The sequence below is a fragment of the Orycteropus afer genome, unplaced genomic scaffold (assembly GCF_000298275.1).
Source record: "Orycteropus afer afer isolate SDZICR_OR568_19922 unplaced genomic scaffold, OryAfe1.0 scaffold00037, whole genome shotgun sequence".
Taxonomy (NCBI): Eukaryota; Metazoa; Chordata; class Mammalia; order Tubulidentata; family Orycteropodidae; genus Orycteropus; species Orycteropus afer.
In genome coordinates, this window is record NW_006921624.1 from 16,836,133 (window position 1) to 16,854,346 (window position 18,214).

General features: G+C 40.8%; 1 protein-coding gene across 1 annotated transcript in view; it reads left to right on the forward strand.

Annotated features, from left to right (window-relative positions):
* Positions 1 to 18,214, forward strand: part of SVEP1 (sushi, von Willebrand factor type A, EGF and pentraxin domain containing 1) — a 239,190-nt gene that overhangs the window by 161,755 nt on the left and 59,221 nt on the right. The window contains exons 37-39 of the mRNA XM_007936774.1: positions 5,781 to 6,453; positions 11,810 to 14,601; positions 15,500 to 15,725. Coding sequence (XP_007934965.1) covers positions 5,781 to 6,453; positions 11,810 to 14,601; positions 15,500 to 15,725 — 3,691 coding nt within the window. The remainder of the gene's footprint in view (positions 1 to 5,780; positions 6,454 to 11,809; positions 14,602 to 15,499; positions 15,726 to 18,214) is intronic.

The following is an 18,214-nucleotide window of genomic DNA, read 5'->3' on the forward strand; positions in this document are numbered from 1 at the left end:
CCTTCCTTCCGAGGAGTGGCTGGTGGATTTGAACCGCCAGTCGTCTGGTTAGCAGGCAAGTGTCTTAGCCACTATGCTACCAGAGCTCCCATTAGTCATCTGCAAAACAAAGGCAAGACTTTAAGTCTCACACCTTAAACGTGACATGTCTGGAAAAAAAAAAAAAAAGATAATAAAGTCCAAGTGTTTTAACATCTAATGATCTCAATGAATTCAGAGAGAATTTTTTTTAAACCAGGAAGCAGAGTACAAAGTGCTTTCAGGCCTGAGTCTAATGAAGTGCCGTGAGATCTGAGAGGAGGGAGCAGATTGTGATGGGTTGTCATGGGGGCTCAAGGCTAGTAGGGGGCTGTTACTGTTGTTATGTGCCCTGGAGTCAGCCCCGACTCATAGCAACCCCTCCTTGGGTTTCTGAGGCGGTATCACTACGGAAGTAGATTGCCCCATCTTCCTTCCGAGGAGTGGCAGGTGGGTTTGAACCGCCAGCCTTCTGGTTAGCAGTCAAGTGCCTTAGCCACTATGCTGAGAAGGACTAAATCCAGGCCAACTGACTTGTACCTCATTGTTTTTTCCGTGCTACCTCAGTGATTCTCCAGATGTGCTGCAGTTGACTTTCATGCATCTGGATGATAATGTAGTCATGACTGGAAGCAGCAGCAGCAGGGGTGTTTCTATTTGCTGGGGTTATGTGTGACTTTGTGTCTTAGCTGTGTCTTTCAGTAATCGTGACCTTGGGAAAATAGTGTAACCTCTCTGTGCTTTGATTTTTCTCCTGGGGTGGCAAATATAAACAAGGCTTTGGGCTTGCTGCTCAAGATGTTTTGCCAGAAAATACTGGCGCCACCTGCTAGCAGTCCTGCACTATTGGGATGGGCTCTCTAACTCCAACTGTCTCTTCATTACCTCCTAATGGTACCCGTAGTGATACTGCGTTGGAAACTCAAGGAGGGGTTGCGATGAGTGGAATTCCACTCGATGGCGGTGGTTTGTTTTGTTTTTGTTTTTTTCTCTGTGCCTCGATTTTTCTCCTATGTAAAATTAGTTCATAAACATTCATACTTCTTCAGGTTATTGTGAGGAATCAGATGATATGATATATGCCCTAGCCAAAAAAAAAAAAGCAAAACTCAAAGAACTGAGAGCCCATCCCAATAGTGGAGGACTGCCAGCAGGTGGCGCCAGTATTTTCTAGCAAAATATCCTGAGCGGCAAGTCCAAAGCCTCACTTACACCTGCTCCCCAAATAAGGCTTGCCAAATTTCTCTTTTATCAAAACACTGCACTGGGGTTTTCAGATGTTTGCCCAAATCAGTAAAGTGGTCACCCATTTCTGAGTTTTTTCTACATCGTCATGTGGCTGCTCCTTCGGTGAGAAGCTTGGAAGAGGGAAGGATCAAATTGACATCCTGAAATCACAATCAAATTATTCCAGTTTTAGTCTTCACAAATATAAACATCTCAATGCAATTACTGGATATGCTAAGATAAAAAATCTTTGATCTTTGTTTTTAATGCAAACAGGATTAATTGCTAATGCCGATTTATGCTCTTTATTGTCCTCGTTAAGTTGCAGCTGATTAAGTACATAGTGTGCTGCTCTTTCAAGGTTCTTCTAAAATGAAAAGAACATCAGCAGCTCTTCCATAAAGCTCCCCAGGTGCGTGCCAAGACAGACTCCCACTCCGTGTGGGAATCAAATCCCAGAAAATTATACCTGAACATCGGTCTGCCCATTTTCAAAGGATTTCTGTTTGTTATTCCAGAAGCATGAAAATGTATTCCAGACCATACATTTTAAGATGTGTCTTTTTGTGGCATCACTGTAATATTTATGGGCCATTTTTCGTAGGGAATATGGAATAAAACAATTTGCAGGAGTGTCCACAGTACCTCTTGAATGAGAGTACAGAATGTTACAGAATTGAATGTAATATTCCAACATTTTAGATTTGCACCAATTCCAATTTTTTCTGCTTTGGTTAAAAGTTTGGCCCTGTAGCCAACACTTATAGGGCATGTCTTATCATCTGTACAAAACGTTTTCATTATTTAAAAGCTTTTAAAATACAATAAGAGGATGATATATGTCCTCTGGAAATCTTAACGTAACAGACATCAGCATTCTGACGTAATACAAAGTTGTAGCAATTTGATCAGAGAGTGGTTATATTTTCATCCAGTCAATATGTAACATCACATTATTCAGTTTAATTATTTTTTTCTTTTTGTCAGTTGGAAAATATTTACTTCTTTGTTGTTATTGTTGCTAGGTGCCATCAAGTCCTTTGGAACTCATGTGACCCTGTCACAATAGAACAAAACACTGCCCAGTCCTCTGCCGCCCCATAATCCTTTGCTATGTTGCAGCCCATCACTGCAGCCCAGGGTCACTCCATCTCATTGAGGGTCTTTCTCTTTTTCACTGCCCCTCTGCTTTACCAAGCATTATGTCCTTCTCCAGGGGCTGGTCCCTACTGGTAGCATGTCCAAAATACATGACACAGAATCTCACAATCCTCACTTCTAAGGAACATTCTGGCTGTGTTTCTTCCCAGATATATGTGCTTGTTCTTCTGGTACTCCATGATATAATATTCTTCACCAACACTATAATTCAAAGGCATCAATTCTTCCTCAGTCTTCATTACTCACTCCCCAGCTCTCACATGCATATGGGGTGATTGAAAATATCGCGGTCTGGATCAGGTGCCCGTTAGTGCTCAAAGTGACATCTTTGCTATTTAATATTTTAAAGAGGTCTTTTGCAGCATCTTTGCCCAATGCAATGTGTTCTTTGATCTTTTGACTGCTGCTTCCTTGGGGATTGAGTGGAGATCCAAGTAAAGTAAAATCCCTTACAATTTCAGTCTTTTCCCCATTTATCATGATGTTGCTTATTTGTCCTATTGTAAAGATTTTTGTTTTCTTTGTGTTGAGATGGAATCCATACTGAAAGCTGTAGTCTTTAATCTTCATCAGTAAGAGCTTCAAGTCCTCTTCACTTTCAGCAAGCAAGGGGATGTCATCTGCATATTGCACACAGGTTATTAATGAGTCTTCCTCCAATACTGATGCTGTGTTCTTCATATAGTCCAGCTTCTCAGATTATTTGCTCAACATACAGACTGAATAAGTGAAAGGATGCAACCCTGATGAATACCTTTCCTGATTTTAAAGCATGCAGTATCCCCTTGTTCTGTTTGAACAACTGCCTCTCAGTCTATGTTCAGGTTCTGTAAGAGCACAATTAATTGTTGTAGAATTCCCGTTCTTCGCAATGTTAACCATAATTTGTTATGATCCACACAGCTGAATATCATTGTATTGTCAATGAGACACAAGTAAACAGCTTTCTGGTATTCTCTGCTTTCAGTGTAGTGGTTAAAGCATTTGACTGCTAACCAGAAGGTCAGCAGTTCCAACCCACCAGCTGCTCCATGGGAGAAAGATGTGACAGTCTGCTTCCTTAAAGATTTACAGCTTTGGAAAGCTTGTAGAGTTGCTATGAATAAAAATCATCTTGATGGCAATGGAGTTGGTTTCAATGTTGACTGAGAGACATAAAGAAAAGAGACGATTTTAGGTCTGACAGAGGGATATTGTACATCTTAAGAAGCTATGAGTAGTGTTGAAAATGTACCCTGTAGCATCATTGACTCAACAAATATGTCTTTAGTAGTAATCTTCCATTACACTGTAGAAGAGCATTGCTGTGATTTTCCATTAGGGAAGAATAGTCGGTGGAGATTTTCCAGAAGATCAGGGGTCAGAGGCTTAATGAAGTGTTGCCAAGTTACAAAACACAGTTCTTATGTCGTCAAGAGACCTTAAGGACTAAGGAGGTTCTGGAGGTGGATGCTTCTGCCTCAAAGCAACTGGTTCCATGAAGTAAAGGAAGCATTTCATAGGTGGCATATTGGATCCTAACAAATCAAGGGTGTCTACGGTGTTGCCTGTAATTTGCAGCCAGTGAGTATACAAGCAACATCAATAGACCTGTGAAAATAATGATGCATGGTTCAAGGTGTGCTGATGATATAAATTGTGTTATAAAACATCAAGAGCCTCAACAAATGGAACTTCCACCCAGAGTGCATCCTAAACAGGGATAGTAAACTCAGTATTCAGACCTGGCATAATGAGTTGTTTAATGATAAACTTATACTTTTAGGATACTGTCTTTGTACCTTCCTGGATCCTCTGAGATAGAAATCATCTAAAAATGTTTTAAATTAGGATCTTTCTACAATTTACTGAGCTTATACAAAACAGCAAATTGTAGCCAGCCCTAACTGCAGCCCATGCTCAGCTGTTAGGGACAACCCTAAGTCTTTATTCTGAGACCACTTCTGTGCATAGCATGACACATGGCTGTAGGTAGGGTGGATACTCTTATGTTTTTAGTTTTATTTTTTTCTTGAACTCTATATCTCCTAAGGCATTTGACTATTAACCAGAAGGTTGGCAGTTCAAACCCACCAGCACTCCTCAGAAGAAAGATTGGGCAATCTGCTTCCGTAGAGATACTGCCTCGGAAACCTAGAGAGGTCACTTCTGTCAGAGGGAGTAACTACCTCCAGCTGCCCAGCCACTCAGCCAGGCCCAGCCAAGCTGACAACCTTAACTACCGCACTACCTATCATAGTATTTTGTTCTACTTCATTGAGGGAGCATTTGAATGTAATTTAAGTAAGATTTTTGCAAGTCATCAATCTATCATCATATATGGGCAAACACCTGGCTCAGAGTTATTAAGCAAAATGTTTCAATTAACCTCTCCTTTAAGGAAACACTGTGGGTGGAAGGGACCTACAATGCACCAGGCACCTGGTAGAAGCAGGGGAGTGAGAACTGTAAAAAGTAAATGCATTGGCATCACTTCTGGGCACTAAGTGACCCTTTTAGCACCTAGCAGTATGCCTGGGGACATAGCAGGTCAGTAAGAATTATTTATGGAAGGACTAAATGTTGACTGACAGGCATGAAGAAAAGAGAGCTTAGATCTGACAGAAGGATATTTTAGATCCTAAGAAGCTGTAAGTAGTGTTGAAAATCCTTCCCATAGAGTCACTGATTCAACAAATATGTCTTTAGTGATAATCTTCCATTACATTATGAATAGCAGAGCCGAATGAAGAACACAGCTTTTCACTCTAACCACATGGTTAGGGTTTCACCAGTTAAGAGGCACTGGAGACTGAAATGATCACTGCTTTAAAGCTCATTAACCATAAGTGTATAACTATGGGCTGTATGTAAGCAAATTTGGTTTAGTTGAACTTGTTTCAAAGAGTAGTACTAAAACCATCTGAAGATAAATGGAGTTCCAATTTTTAGTTGAGTCACAGAAGACCATAGCTTATATATCAGTTTTCTTTTTAAAGTATATGTAACAATTATTATAGATCCTTTTATAGCAAAAACTTAACAAATCCACTTATCTTTCTGAACAAACAGCAATAGTAACAGCAGGATGTATTTATGTATCTCAAAGGAAAGCCATTTGATCAAGAAACCCAATATTCAAACAATAAATATTATTTTAAGTAATTTAGAAGCAGATAATGGTCATGGTTGAACAACATGATAAACATACCTCGTGTCACAGAATTGTACATGTGAAGAATGTTGAGGTGGCAATTTGTTACATACATAATTACCATAATAAAAAGAGATTAAAAGTAAAGTAATTATTGGGAAGATTAGAAAAACAATAAGAAGATGCAATTATGTTTTCCCAGTACATATTTAGTCATTATTTCTTTCTCCCAATCTCATAGCTATACCCTTGCTGGACCGGACACCATTGAATGCCTGGCCAATGGCAAGTGGAGTGGAAGTAACCAGCAGTGCCTGGCTGTCTCCTGTGATGAGCCCCCTAATGTGGAGCACGCCTCTCCAGAGACTGCCCATCGATTATTTGGAGACATTGCCTTCTATTACTGCTCAGACGGTTACAACCTGGCAGACAACCATCAGCTTCTCTGCAATGCTCAGGGCAAGTGGGTTCCCCCAGAGGGTCAGGCCGTGCCCCGCTGTATTGCTCATTTCTGTGAAAAACCACCATCTGTTTCCTACAGCATCTTGGAATCTGTGAGCAAAGCAAAATTTGCAGCTGGCTCAGTTGTGAGCTTCAAATGCATGGAAGGTTTCGTGCTGAACACTTCAGCAAAGATTGAATGTATGAAAGGTGGGCAATGGCAACCCTCCCCCATGTCCATCCAGTGCATCCCTGTGCGGTGTGGAGAGCCGCCCAGCATCATGAATGGCTATGCAAGTGGGTCCAACTACAGCTTTGGGGCTGTAGTGGCTTACAGCTGCAACAGGGGGTTCTACATCAAGGGGGAGAAGAAGAGCACCTGTGAAGCCACAGGACAATGGAGTAGCCCCATACCCACATGCCACCCTGTATCTTGCAGTGAACCACCTAAGATTGACAATGGCTTTCTGGAGGTAAGAAACTGATTAACAACTGGACCATAGCTTCCATCACTTGAAGGACCAGCCCATTGTGGCTAACCCAAGATTCAGGAGCAGATGCAATGAACAGATTAATGGCTGAAAATAAAAGTAGCTAAAATCTGTAGGTAGTGGATAACCCATAAACAAACAGACAAACAAAACAGCAACCAAAACTATTATCCTCAAGGCAATTCCAACTCATAGTGGCCCTATAGGACAGACTAGAACTATGCCCATAGGGTTTCCAAGGCTGTAAACCTTTACAGAAGTAGACTGCCACATCTTTCTCCTTTGGAGAACCTGGTGGCTTGAAGTTGCCGACCTTTCAGTTAGTAGCCAAGCAGTTAACCACTAGGCTACCAGGACTCCTTAGGTGGTGGATGTTGTGGTTGTTGTTGTTAGGTGCTGAGTCAGCTCTGACTCATAGCGACCCTATGTACAACAGAATGAAACACTGCCTTGTCATGCACCATCCTCACAATCCTTGCTATACCCGAGCCCATCATTGCAGCCCCTATGTTAGTGGCCCTCATCTCATTGAGGGTCTTCCCATTTTTCACTGACCCTTCACTTTACTTTACATAGCATAATATCCCTCTCTAAGGAATAGTCCCTTCTGACAACATCACTGAAGTAGGTAAGATGAACTCTGGCCATTCTCATTTCCAAGAAGCATTCTGACTGCACTTCTTCCAGGACAGATTTGTTCATTTTTCTGAAAGTCCATGGTGCTTTCAGTATTCTTTGCCAATACCACAACACAAAAGCATTAAGTCTTCTTTGGTCTTCCTTATTCACTGTCCAACTTCCACATGCATGTGAGGCAATTAAAATACCATGGCTTGAGTTAGGTTAGATTCTCTTAATCTTCAAAGAGACATCTTTGCTCTTCAGCACTTTAAAGAGGTCTTTTGCACAGATTTGTCCAGTGCAATACATTATCTGATTTCTTGACTGCTGCTTCCATTGGTGTTGATTGTGGAACCAAGTATTACAAAATCATTGACGTCAGTCTTTTTTCCATTTATTGTTATGTTGCTTATTGGTCCTGTTGTGAGGATTTTCGTTTTCTTTGTGTTGAGGTGTAATCCATACTGCAGAGTGTAGTCTTCAATCTTCATCAGTAAGTACTTCAAGTTATCTCTACTTTCAGCAAGCAAGGTTGTGTCATCTGCATATCTCAGGTGTTAATGAGTTTTCCTCCAATCCTGATACCTGACACTTTTCTTCATAAAGTCCAGCTTCTCAGATTATTTGCTCAGCATACAGATTTAATAAGAATGGTGTAAGGATATAGCCCTGACATACACCCTTCCTGATTTTAAACCATGCAGTGTCCCATTGTTCTGTTCAAATGACAGCCCCCTGGTCCTGTATGGTTGCTCATGAGCACATGTGTTCTGGAATTCCCATTCTTTTCAATGTTATTTGTCATTTGTTATGATCCACACAGTCAAATGTTTTCGCATAGTGAATAAAACACAAGTAATCACCTTTCTGGAATCCTTTGCTTTTAGCCAAGATCCATCTGACATCAGCAGTGATATCCCTCATTCTATATCCTCTTCTGAATCCAGCCTAAATTTCTGGAAGTTCCCTGTCGATATACTGCTGCAACCGTCTTGAATTATCTTCAGCAAAATTTTACTTGTGTGTTATATTAATGATATTATTCTATACTTTCCACAGTCTGTTGGATCATCTTCCTTTGGAATGGTACGAATATGGATCTCTTCCAGTCAGTTGGCCAGGTGGCTGCCTTCCAAATTTCTTGGCATAGATGAGTAAGTGCCTCTAGCACAGCATCTGTTTGTTGAAACATCTCAATGAGTATTCTGTCAATTCCAAGAGCCTTGTTTTTTTTACCAATTCCTTCAGTGCAGCTTTGACTTCTTCCTTCAACACCATTGGTTCTTGATCATATGCCACATCCTGAAATAGATAAACATCAACCAGTTCTTTTTTGTACAGTGACTCTGTTTCTTCCTTCTTTCTTCTTTTGAGGATTCCTGCATCATTCAGTATTTTGCCAGTAGAATCTTTCAATATTGCAACTCGAGGCTTGAGTTTTTTCTTTAGTTCCTATAGCTTGAGAAATGCCAAACATGTTCTTCCCTTTTGGAATTCTAACTCCAGGTCTTTGCACATTTCATTATAATAATTGAATTTGTCTTCTTGACCTGCTCTTTGAAATCTGTTAAGCTCTTTTATCTTGTTATTTCTTCCATTTACTTTAACTACTCTCTCTTCAAGAGCAAGTTACAAAGTTCCTCTGACATCCATTTTGGTCTTTTCTTCCTTTCCTGTCTTTTTAATGACTTTTTGCTTTTTAATGACCACCACTTATCTGTCAGTTTGTCATACTGTGGTGGCTTGTGTGTTGCTGTGAGGCTGAAGACTATGGCATTGATATTTCAAATACCATCAGGGTGACCCAGGGTGGACAGGTTTCAGAGGAGCTTCCAGACTAAGACAGATTTGGAAGAAGGAAAGGGCCATCTACTTCTCAAAGAGTTGGCCAGTGAAAACCTTATGAATAGCAGTGAAACACTGTCTGATATATTACTGGAAAACTTTATGAATAGCCCTGAAACATTGTCTGATATAGTGCTGGAATATGAACCCCTCAGGTCGGAAGACATTCAAAATATGACTGAATAAGAGCTGCCTTGTCAAAGTAGAGTTGACTTTAATGATGTGGATGGAGTAAAGCTTTCAGGACCTCAATTTACTGATGTGGCAAAACCCAAAATGTGGATAAATGGCTGCAAACGTCCATTAATAATCAGAATGTAGAGTGTATGATGCCTGAATGTAGGAAAATTGGAAATTGTCAAAAATGAAATTAAATGCATAAAGATCAATATCCTAGGCATTAGTGAGCTAAAATGGACTGTTTTTAGCCATTTTTAATCAGATAATTATATGATCTACTATGCCAGGAATGACAAATTGAAGAGGATTGGTGTGACATTTCATCATCACAAAGAATGTTTCAAGATTTATGCTGAAGTACAGTGCTGTCAGTAATAGGATAATGTCCGTACACCTACAAGGAAGACCAGTTAATAGTACTACTATTCAAATTTATTCATCAACCACTAAAGCCAAGGAAGAGGAAATTGAAGATTTTCACTAGCTTCTGCAGCCTGAAATTGACCAAACATGCAAGCATGATGTATTGATTATTACTGGTAACTGGAATGTGAAAGTTGGAAACAAAGAAGAATCCCCAGTAGTTGGAAAATATGGCCTTGGTGACAGAGATGACAGCGAGATCACAGGATAGAACTTTGCAAGACCAAGGACTTATTCATTGCAAATACCTTTATCAACATAAATGGCAGCTATACACGTGGACTTCACCAGACGGAGTACACAGAATGAGATCAACTACATCTGTGGAAAGAGGCAAAAGAGAAGCTCAATATCTTCAACCAAAACAAGGCCAGGAGCTGACTGTGGAAAAGACCATCAATTGCTCGTATTCGAGTTTAAGTTGAGGCTGAAGACAATTAGTCCACAAGAGCCAAAATATAACCTTGATTATCAAACTAAAACTCACTGCCATCAAGCTGTATCCAACTCATAGCGACCCCTCCTTGGGTTTCCAAGGCAGTATCACTACAGAATAGATTTCCCAGTCTTCCTTCTGAGGAGTGGCTGGTGGGTTTGAACTGCCAGCCTTCTGGTTAGCAGTCAGATGCCTTAGGCACTCCCTCCTGAATTTATGGACCATCTGAAGAATAGATTTGACACATTGGCCACCAATTACTGAAAACCAGGTGAATGGTGGGATGACATCCAGAACACCATACATAGGTAGTGAAGAGTGAAGAAAAAGCTAATGAAGTTTATTATGAATCTTTTTTATACATAGCTGTCTATACTAGCATATAGGCATTCTAAGCACGTTGTGGCTGTATCTTAGCCCTAAATATGAAGTTAGAATAATCCATTTTAATAATTATTCCAAATGGGCATATACTTTATTTCATAGGAATCAAGGTCTAAATGGAACCCAGAACCTGTATTATTTCTTTTTAGATGACATATGGGATAAACCATCCATTCACTGTGATGCAGATTCTGCAGTCTTCTTTTAGTAGGCATAATGGTATTTTCATCATGATAGACAAAGTGTTAAGACACACCCAAACACTCATGCTCTCACACTAGCATGTCTTCTCATCAAGTTCATCAAGAAAACAGGAATAAGAATGTAGTCCACAAAATCAAGGCCATTATAAACAGGTTATAGTCTAATTCAAAACTTTTTTAGAAGCCCACATATTTTTCTCCTTTATATTAAAAAAAAAAAAAGTAGCAAATTCCTTAGATTAAGTGTATTAGCTTTCCATTGGTAGAAGGTGAGTGTGCTGTGTAAGAAGGTTTCTGTTCTTCATTGAACATGTATTTCTGGAGCTCCAGCTAGGTGCCAGGTACAGTGCTAAGCATTGACGATCTAGCATTTGACAATATATTTGGCTTGTGATGGAATGGTGCTTTCATATGTGGGTACTCAAGCAACAAATAAGTAAACAAAACAAATAGTTCATTCCAGACAGTGATAAGTTCCCTCTAGCATGGAAGCTAGAATATGCCAATGTCACTAACAAAGAACCATGGTTAACAAATTCATGTGTTGCACTGTCTAAAAATGACCTCATTATATTCTACACTTGTTTATTTGAATACTCAGATAATGAACATCAAATGTTTGGTTTTAAAAGATGAAATATGGCTTTTCATTTTCAATCCTTATGTGCTAGTAGCAATTTAAGAATATGTATGTGAGTGGTGAAACCCTGATAGTACTCTTAGGACCATATCTAAGACAAATATTTTATTTTATCTAACAACATTAAAGAACCAGTCTCTGGGGGGGGGTGTCCTTTTTATGACTAAAACAATAAACTATAGTGTTGCTTTGGTCAGCAGTAGGTTTGTTTTTTGGGTTTTATTTATTTATTTATTTAGTAACGTATAGCTTTTAGTGTTGCTCCATCAATTTGTCAATGTGTTTAGAGACTGTTGATCTTGTACTTGGGGCTCAGCACTGTGTTAAACAGTTCTGCGGTAGGATTACCTAATTGGTCTTACTATCCTTTTCACTTGAAAATGAATGTAGGATTACCTAATTGGTCTTACTGTCCTTTTCACTTGTAAACGAATAAAAATAAGGCAGACCTATTAGATAAGATATAAATTCTGATTTTCTTAAGTCCTAATTGATTCATTTAAATGTACGCATTTCAGTTAAATTCTTCTTTATTAGCCAATATATTTTGTTAACTATATTATCTGGTATAAAATTACACTTAATTGTTTTCTCCTTTTTATACAGCACGTAACTGGCAGAATCTTCGAGAGTGAAGTGAGATATCAGTGTCACCCTGGATACAAAGCAGTCGGAAGTCCTGTGTTTATCTGCCAAGCCAATCGCCACTGGCACAATGAATCGCCTCTGTCGTGCATCCCTCTCAGCTGTGGAAAACCACCCCCAATTCAGAATGGCTACACGAAAGGAGAAAACTTTGAAGTAGGATCCAAGGTTCAGTTTTTCTGTAATGACGGTTATGAGCTTATTGGGGATAATTCTTGGACATGCCTGAAATCTGGCAAATGGAATAAGAAGCCAAACCAAAAGTGTGTGCCTGCCAAATGCCCAGAGCCACCTCTCTTGGAAAACCAGCTAGTACTGAAGGAGTTGACTACAGAGGTGGGAGTGGTGACATTTTCCTGTAAAGAAGGCCATTCCCTGCAAGGCCCCTCTGTCCTGAAATGCTTGCCATCTCAGCAGTGGAATGATTCCTTTCCTGTTTGTAAAATGGTCCTTTGCCTCCCTCCTCCACTGATTTCCTTTGGTGTCCCTGCTCCTTCTTCTGCTCTTCATGTTGGAAGTACTATCAAATATTCTTGTGTGGATGGGTTTTTCCTAAGAGGAGACCCTACCGCCTTCTGCCAAGCTGATGGCACCTGGAGCTCTCCACTGCCAGAATGTGTTCCAGTAGAATGCCCCCAGCCTGAGGAAATCCTCAATGGCATCATCGATGTGCAGGGTCTTGCCTATCTCAGCACAGCTCTCTACACCTGCAAGCCAGGCTTTGAATTGGTGGGAAACACCACCACCCTTTGTGGAGAAGATGGTCAGTGGCTTGGTGGAACACCGACATGTAAACCCATTGAGTGTCCAAAGCCCAAGGAGATTTTGAATGGCAAATTCTCTTACACAAATCTCCACTATGGGCAGACTATTACTTACTCCTGTGAACGAGGCTTCAGGCTCAAAGGTCCCAAAGCCTTGACATGTTTAGAGACAGGTGATTGGGATGTGGATGCCCCCTCTTGCAATGCCATACACTGTAGCCCCCCACAGCCCATTGAAAATGGTTTTGTGGAAGGTGCCGATTACAGCTATGGTGCCATGATCATCTACAGCTGCTTCCCTGGGTTCCAGATGGCTGGGCATGCCATGCAGACCTGTGAAGAGTCCGGATGGTCAAGCTCCATCCCAACATGTGTACCCATAGACTGTGGTCTCCCTCCTCACATAGATTTTGGAGATTGTACTAAGATCAGAGATGGCCAGGGATATTTTGACCAAGAGGATGACTTGATGGAAGTTCCGTATCTGACGCCCCACCCTCCTCCCCATTTGAGAGCAGTGGCTAAAACCTTGGAGAATTTGAAGGAGCTTCCTGCTACACATTTGTCAACCTTTCTGTATGGCAGTGTGGTTGCATATACCTGTAATCCAGGATATGAACTTTTGGGGAACCCCATGCTGATCTGCCAAGAAGATGGAACTTGGAATGGCAGTGCACCTTCCTGCATTTCAATTGAATGTGACTTGCCTGTTGTACCTGAAAATGGCTTTTTACATTTTACAGAGACTACTATGGGCAGTGCAGTCCAGTATAGCTGCAAACCTGGGCACATTCTAGTGGGGTCCAACATAAGACTCTGTCTACAGAATAAAGAATGGAGTGGTGTTTCCCCACACTGTGAAGCCATTTCATGTAAGATGCCAAATCCGATTATGAATGGGTCCATCAAAGGAAGCAACTACACGTACTTGAGCGTGTTGTACTATGACTGTAACCCTGGATATGTGCTAAATGGCACCGAGAGGAGAACGTGCCAGGAAAATAAAAATTGGGATGGCAGTGAGCCAATTTGCATTCCTGTGGACTGTGGGTCACCCCCTGTCTCAGCCAATGGCCGAGTGAGAGGAAACGGGTACACCTTCCAGAAGGAGGTTGAGTACACTTGCAATGAAGGGTTCTTGCTTGAAGGAGCCAGGAGTCGTGTTTGTCTTGCCGATGGGAGTTGGAGTGAAGCCACTCCCACCTGTGTGCCTGTCAGATGTGCCACCCCATCACAGGTAGCAAATGGTGTGATGGATGGCCTGGACTACAGCTTTGGAAAGGAGGTCATGTTTCACTGTCAGGAGGGCTACGTGTTACATGGTGCTCCAAAACTTACCTGCCAAGCAAGTGGTAACTGGGATGCAGAGGTTCCTCTCTGTAAACCAGTCAACTGTGCATCTCCTGAAGATCTTGCCCATGGCTTCCCTAATGGCTTTTCTTTTTATCATGAGGGACACATAGAGTATCAGTGCTTGCCTGGTTATAAGCTCCATGGGAATCCTTCAAGAAAGTGTCTTTCTAATGGTTCCTGGAGTGGCAGCACGCCTTCCTGCCTGCCTTGCAGGTGTTCTACACCAATTATTCAAAATGGAGCTGTCAATGGGACAGATTTTGGTTGTGGAAAGATAGCCCAGATTCAGTGCTTCAAAGGCTTCAAGCTCCTGGGACTTTCTGAAATCACTTGTGTAGCCAATGGCCAATGGAGCACTGTCTTCCCACATTGTGAACACGTGTTCTGTGGTTCTCCACCAACGATATCAAATGCATTCATCAATGAGAGTGGTTCTTTGGAGGAAAACGTGGTAACTTACAGCTGTAGATCTGGGTATATCATGCGAGGCAGTTCACATCTGGTCTGTACAGAGAAAGGGACATGGGGCCAGCCTTATCCAGTCTGTGAGCCTCTGTCTTGTGGACCCCCTCCATCTACCGCCAATGCAGTGGCAACTGGAGAGACACACACCTATGAAAGTCAAGTGAAACTCAGGTAAGACCATGGCTTTAGAATTCCAAGAGGTGCAAGCAGTCTAGTTGTAAAATGAGAAGTGACAGGTCAAAAATAAAGCTAGTTGAAAAGAAAACACCATGTCTGGACTGCTCTCTGGAGACTGAGGCTTTTGCCACTGGCTTTATTCTACCCACAATTATGTAGAAATCCACTGACTATAAAAAGGAAATGTATACACTTTAAAAATTTAGTTCCTAATACAGTTGTCACGATTGTCATATTCTGCTGTGCTTCATGTAACAGATTATTAAATGAGTAAATGTTTGTAAAGCACTTAGAACAATGACTGGAATTGAATAAGTTCTATTTAAACATTTGCAAAATAAATTAATGCAAATTTTTTAAATTATAAAGGGCCTTAGAGTCAAGCTGACCCGATTTTGAACACCAGTAGTACTGTAACATGACAATCCTAATTCAGGATTACAAGAAATAGTGTATGTGGATGTCTAGAGCAATGCCTGGCCCAAAGAAGATAATAAATAGTAATTATGTTATATCCTTGCTAATGTTTGAGTCTATTCTTAATTTTGTCTAGAATTCCTTGAACTGTTAGCTATTTTTTTAATTAAAAACAAATTCAATAATCATATCTACAGCAAAGGTAAATAATGTCAATAACATTTGAAGCAATTTTAGTCTTAGATAAACTTTAATGTAAATAAGAATTGGCCTGGTTATATTATATATTATATTATATATTGGCATTGTTATATTGATGTTTATGCAGACAATGTCACCCACCTGACATCTAGGCAGTTTTGATACATTACATACAATGTCTTCTTAGCCTTGTAACAGTCTCTTAAGTCCAAGATGAGGTCCCAGATTAGAGTGTTCTCTCTTTCCTGCACTCATTTTTGCATTTCCACTGCAGATGTGTAGAAGGTTATGTGATGGATACAGATATCGACACGTTCACCTGTCAGAAAGATGGGCATTGGTTCCCTGAGAGAATCTCCTGCAGTCCAAAAAAATGTCCCCTGCCAGCAAACATAACACAGATACTCGTTCACGGGGATGATTACAGTGTGAACAAGCAAGTTTCCTTGTCATGTGCAGAAGGGTATACCTATGAGGGTGTGAACATATCAACGTGTCAGGTAAGAGTCTCTGTCTTGATTAGAATGCACAAGTACAACTCGTGTGTGTGTCTGTGTGTATGTATTTGCAGCACAACCAGTATCTTGCTGTCCTGAAAAGACAAAAAAAAAAAAAAAAAAAAAAAAAAGGCTCAAAGTTTCAAACATGTCAAAGGATTTGAGAGGTTTCTAAGCAGAGATAAAATAAAATTCCTCTCTCTTCTCAGTATTCCCATTTTTAAATCAGGAAAGTGGCAAGAGCTTTTGTTATATAAAATGTTAAAATATCTACAGCAAGATATTCATGACAAATTAGCACTCAAAAGAATGTCTGTGTATTGAGATTGCCTAAGCCAAGTATGTTTAAAGTTTTAGTGGAAGGACTGAAGGTTTCAGAACCACCCTCACCCAAAACAGTATTGCCTTCAGGTGGATTCTGACTCACGGCAGCTCAGAGTGCCTCGGAGCAGAACTGTGCCTCATAGGCTTCTCAATGGCTGACTTTTTGGAAGTAGATCACCAGGCCTTTCTTCCAATGAACCTTTAGGTGGATTCGAACCACCAACCTTTCCGTTAGTAGCTGAGTGCTAACTGTTTGTGCCATTCAGGACTGTAAGATTTCAGAAGCAAAGAATAATTGGAGTTGAATGCTGCCATTATTACTTACCATTGATGTCACTTTTAAAGGAGCCCTCGTGGCACAATGCTTAAGTGCTCAACTGCTAACAAAAAGGTTGGCGGTTTAAGCCCACCTGCCACTCCGTGGGAGAAAGATGTGGCACTCTGCTTCCATAGAAATGTACAGCTTTGGAAATCCCATGGGCAGTCTCCTCTGTCCTATAGGGTCACTGTGAGTCAGAATCAACTTGGTGGCAAAGGTTTCTTTGTGTGTATGACTTTAAGAAAGTTACTTAGACTTTCTGAGTTTCACTTTCTTATTTGAAAATGCATATAATAATGCATAGCTTGTATGATATGTGGGAAACTGGTTAGGTAATGAAAGAAAATGCCTGGATGAGTGCCGTAGGTGGCAAACTTCCCTGGCACATCCCCTGTCATAGCCTCCATAAGATGTACAGAGAAGGAAAAGAGAAAGAGTGATTGGTGCGCTGTTCTTTTCAGGAGGGTGGTAGAGAGTGCTGTGTAAATTCAAATACTTACAGACTCGGTGACTTTATGCTCCTTCAACTTGTTCTCCTTATTTGTAATTGAAAGGATTGAATCATTTAATGTATATAAAGTATCTGAAGTATATGCCTGACATTTAGTATGGACTCAAGAATGATTTCATTCTCCTGCCCATTTTCCATTTATAAATGATGTACTCAATCATTCCAACTCATGGAGGACCCACCTTCCCCAGGTGGGTCAGAATGGAAGCTCCTTACGTTTCCAATGACTGATGTTTCAGAAGCCCATCCCCAGGGCTTTCTATTGAGATGCTTCTTGGTGTCTTGAACCTTCGATCTGTCAGTGAGTAGCTGAGTATGTGTCTTAGGCTAGGTTCTAGAGAAGCAAAACCAGTGAAGCTTAGAGAAAAGAGAGAAATTTACTTCATGAAAATGGCTCATGCAGCTGTATAGGGTGGCAAATCCCAAGTCCATGAATCAGACATCGGCTGGAGGCTTCTCCTGATTTATGTAGCTGCAGGTGGCCAATGGATCCAAGACTGGCAGGTAAGATGGCAGGATGCTGGCTCACAGGATGGGAAAGCAATAATCCCAAGCTCAGCAAGTTGCTGGTTCAAGTCCAAAAAAATGGAGGTGAGATGATGAGGGGCCAGATACAGGATCCAGATCCAGTAAAAAGCCAAAGAGCTTTGCCAGAACTTCTACATGTATATTGGAAACAGACCACACTCCCAAAGAAACTCCCTTTGCACTGATTGGCTGCTCTTAGCAGATCTTATCGTGGAGGTGATTACATTATATTAAGTCTCATCATGGAGGATGACTCCATCATAACAGGAAACCACTGGGAATCATGGCCCAGCCCAGTTGACACACAGCCTTAGCCATCCCAGCATGCTGAACATCTGTATACCACCTAGGGTCTCCCATTAGTCGTTACTTGCCATTGAGCCCATTCCAACTCATGGTGACCCCATTTGTGCAAAGTAGAACTGCTCCACCGAGCTGTCAAGACTATCTTTTCAAACTTCGGATGATATGATTAAGAGCTACTGCTTCTCATACACTTTAAATTAAAAATTAAAATGTGAAATTACATGAAATATACATTGGTATAAGCCATGGAATATTTGTATTTAACCATCCAGTCTCTATAGGCATTATAATGTAAAAATACTCCTTAGTGTTCTTGACTACTGCCTGAACTTCTTTGGGGGGGGGGGTGAAGTTTGTATTATGTGTTTACAAAATTTCTAAACTTGTTTGTTGTTGTTATGTGCCATCAAGTTGGACCCTACTCATAGCGACCCCTCCTTGGGTTTCCGAGGCAGTATCACTACGGAAGTAGATTGCCCCATCTTCCTTCTGAGGAGTGGCTGG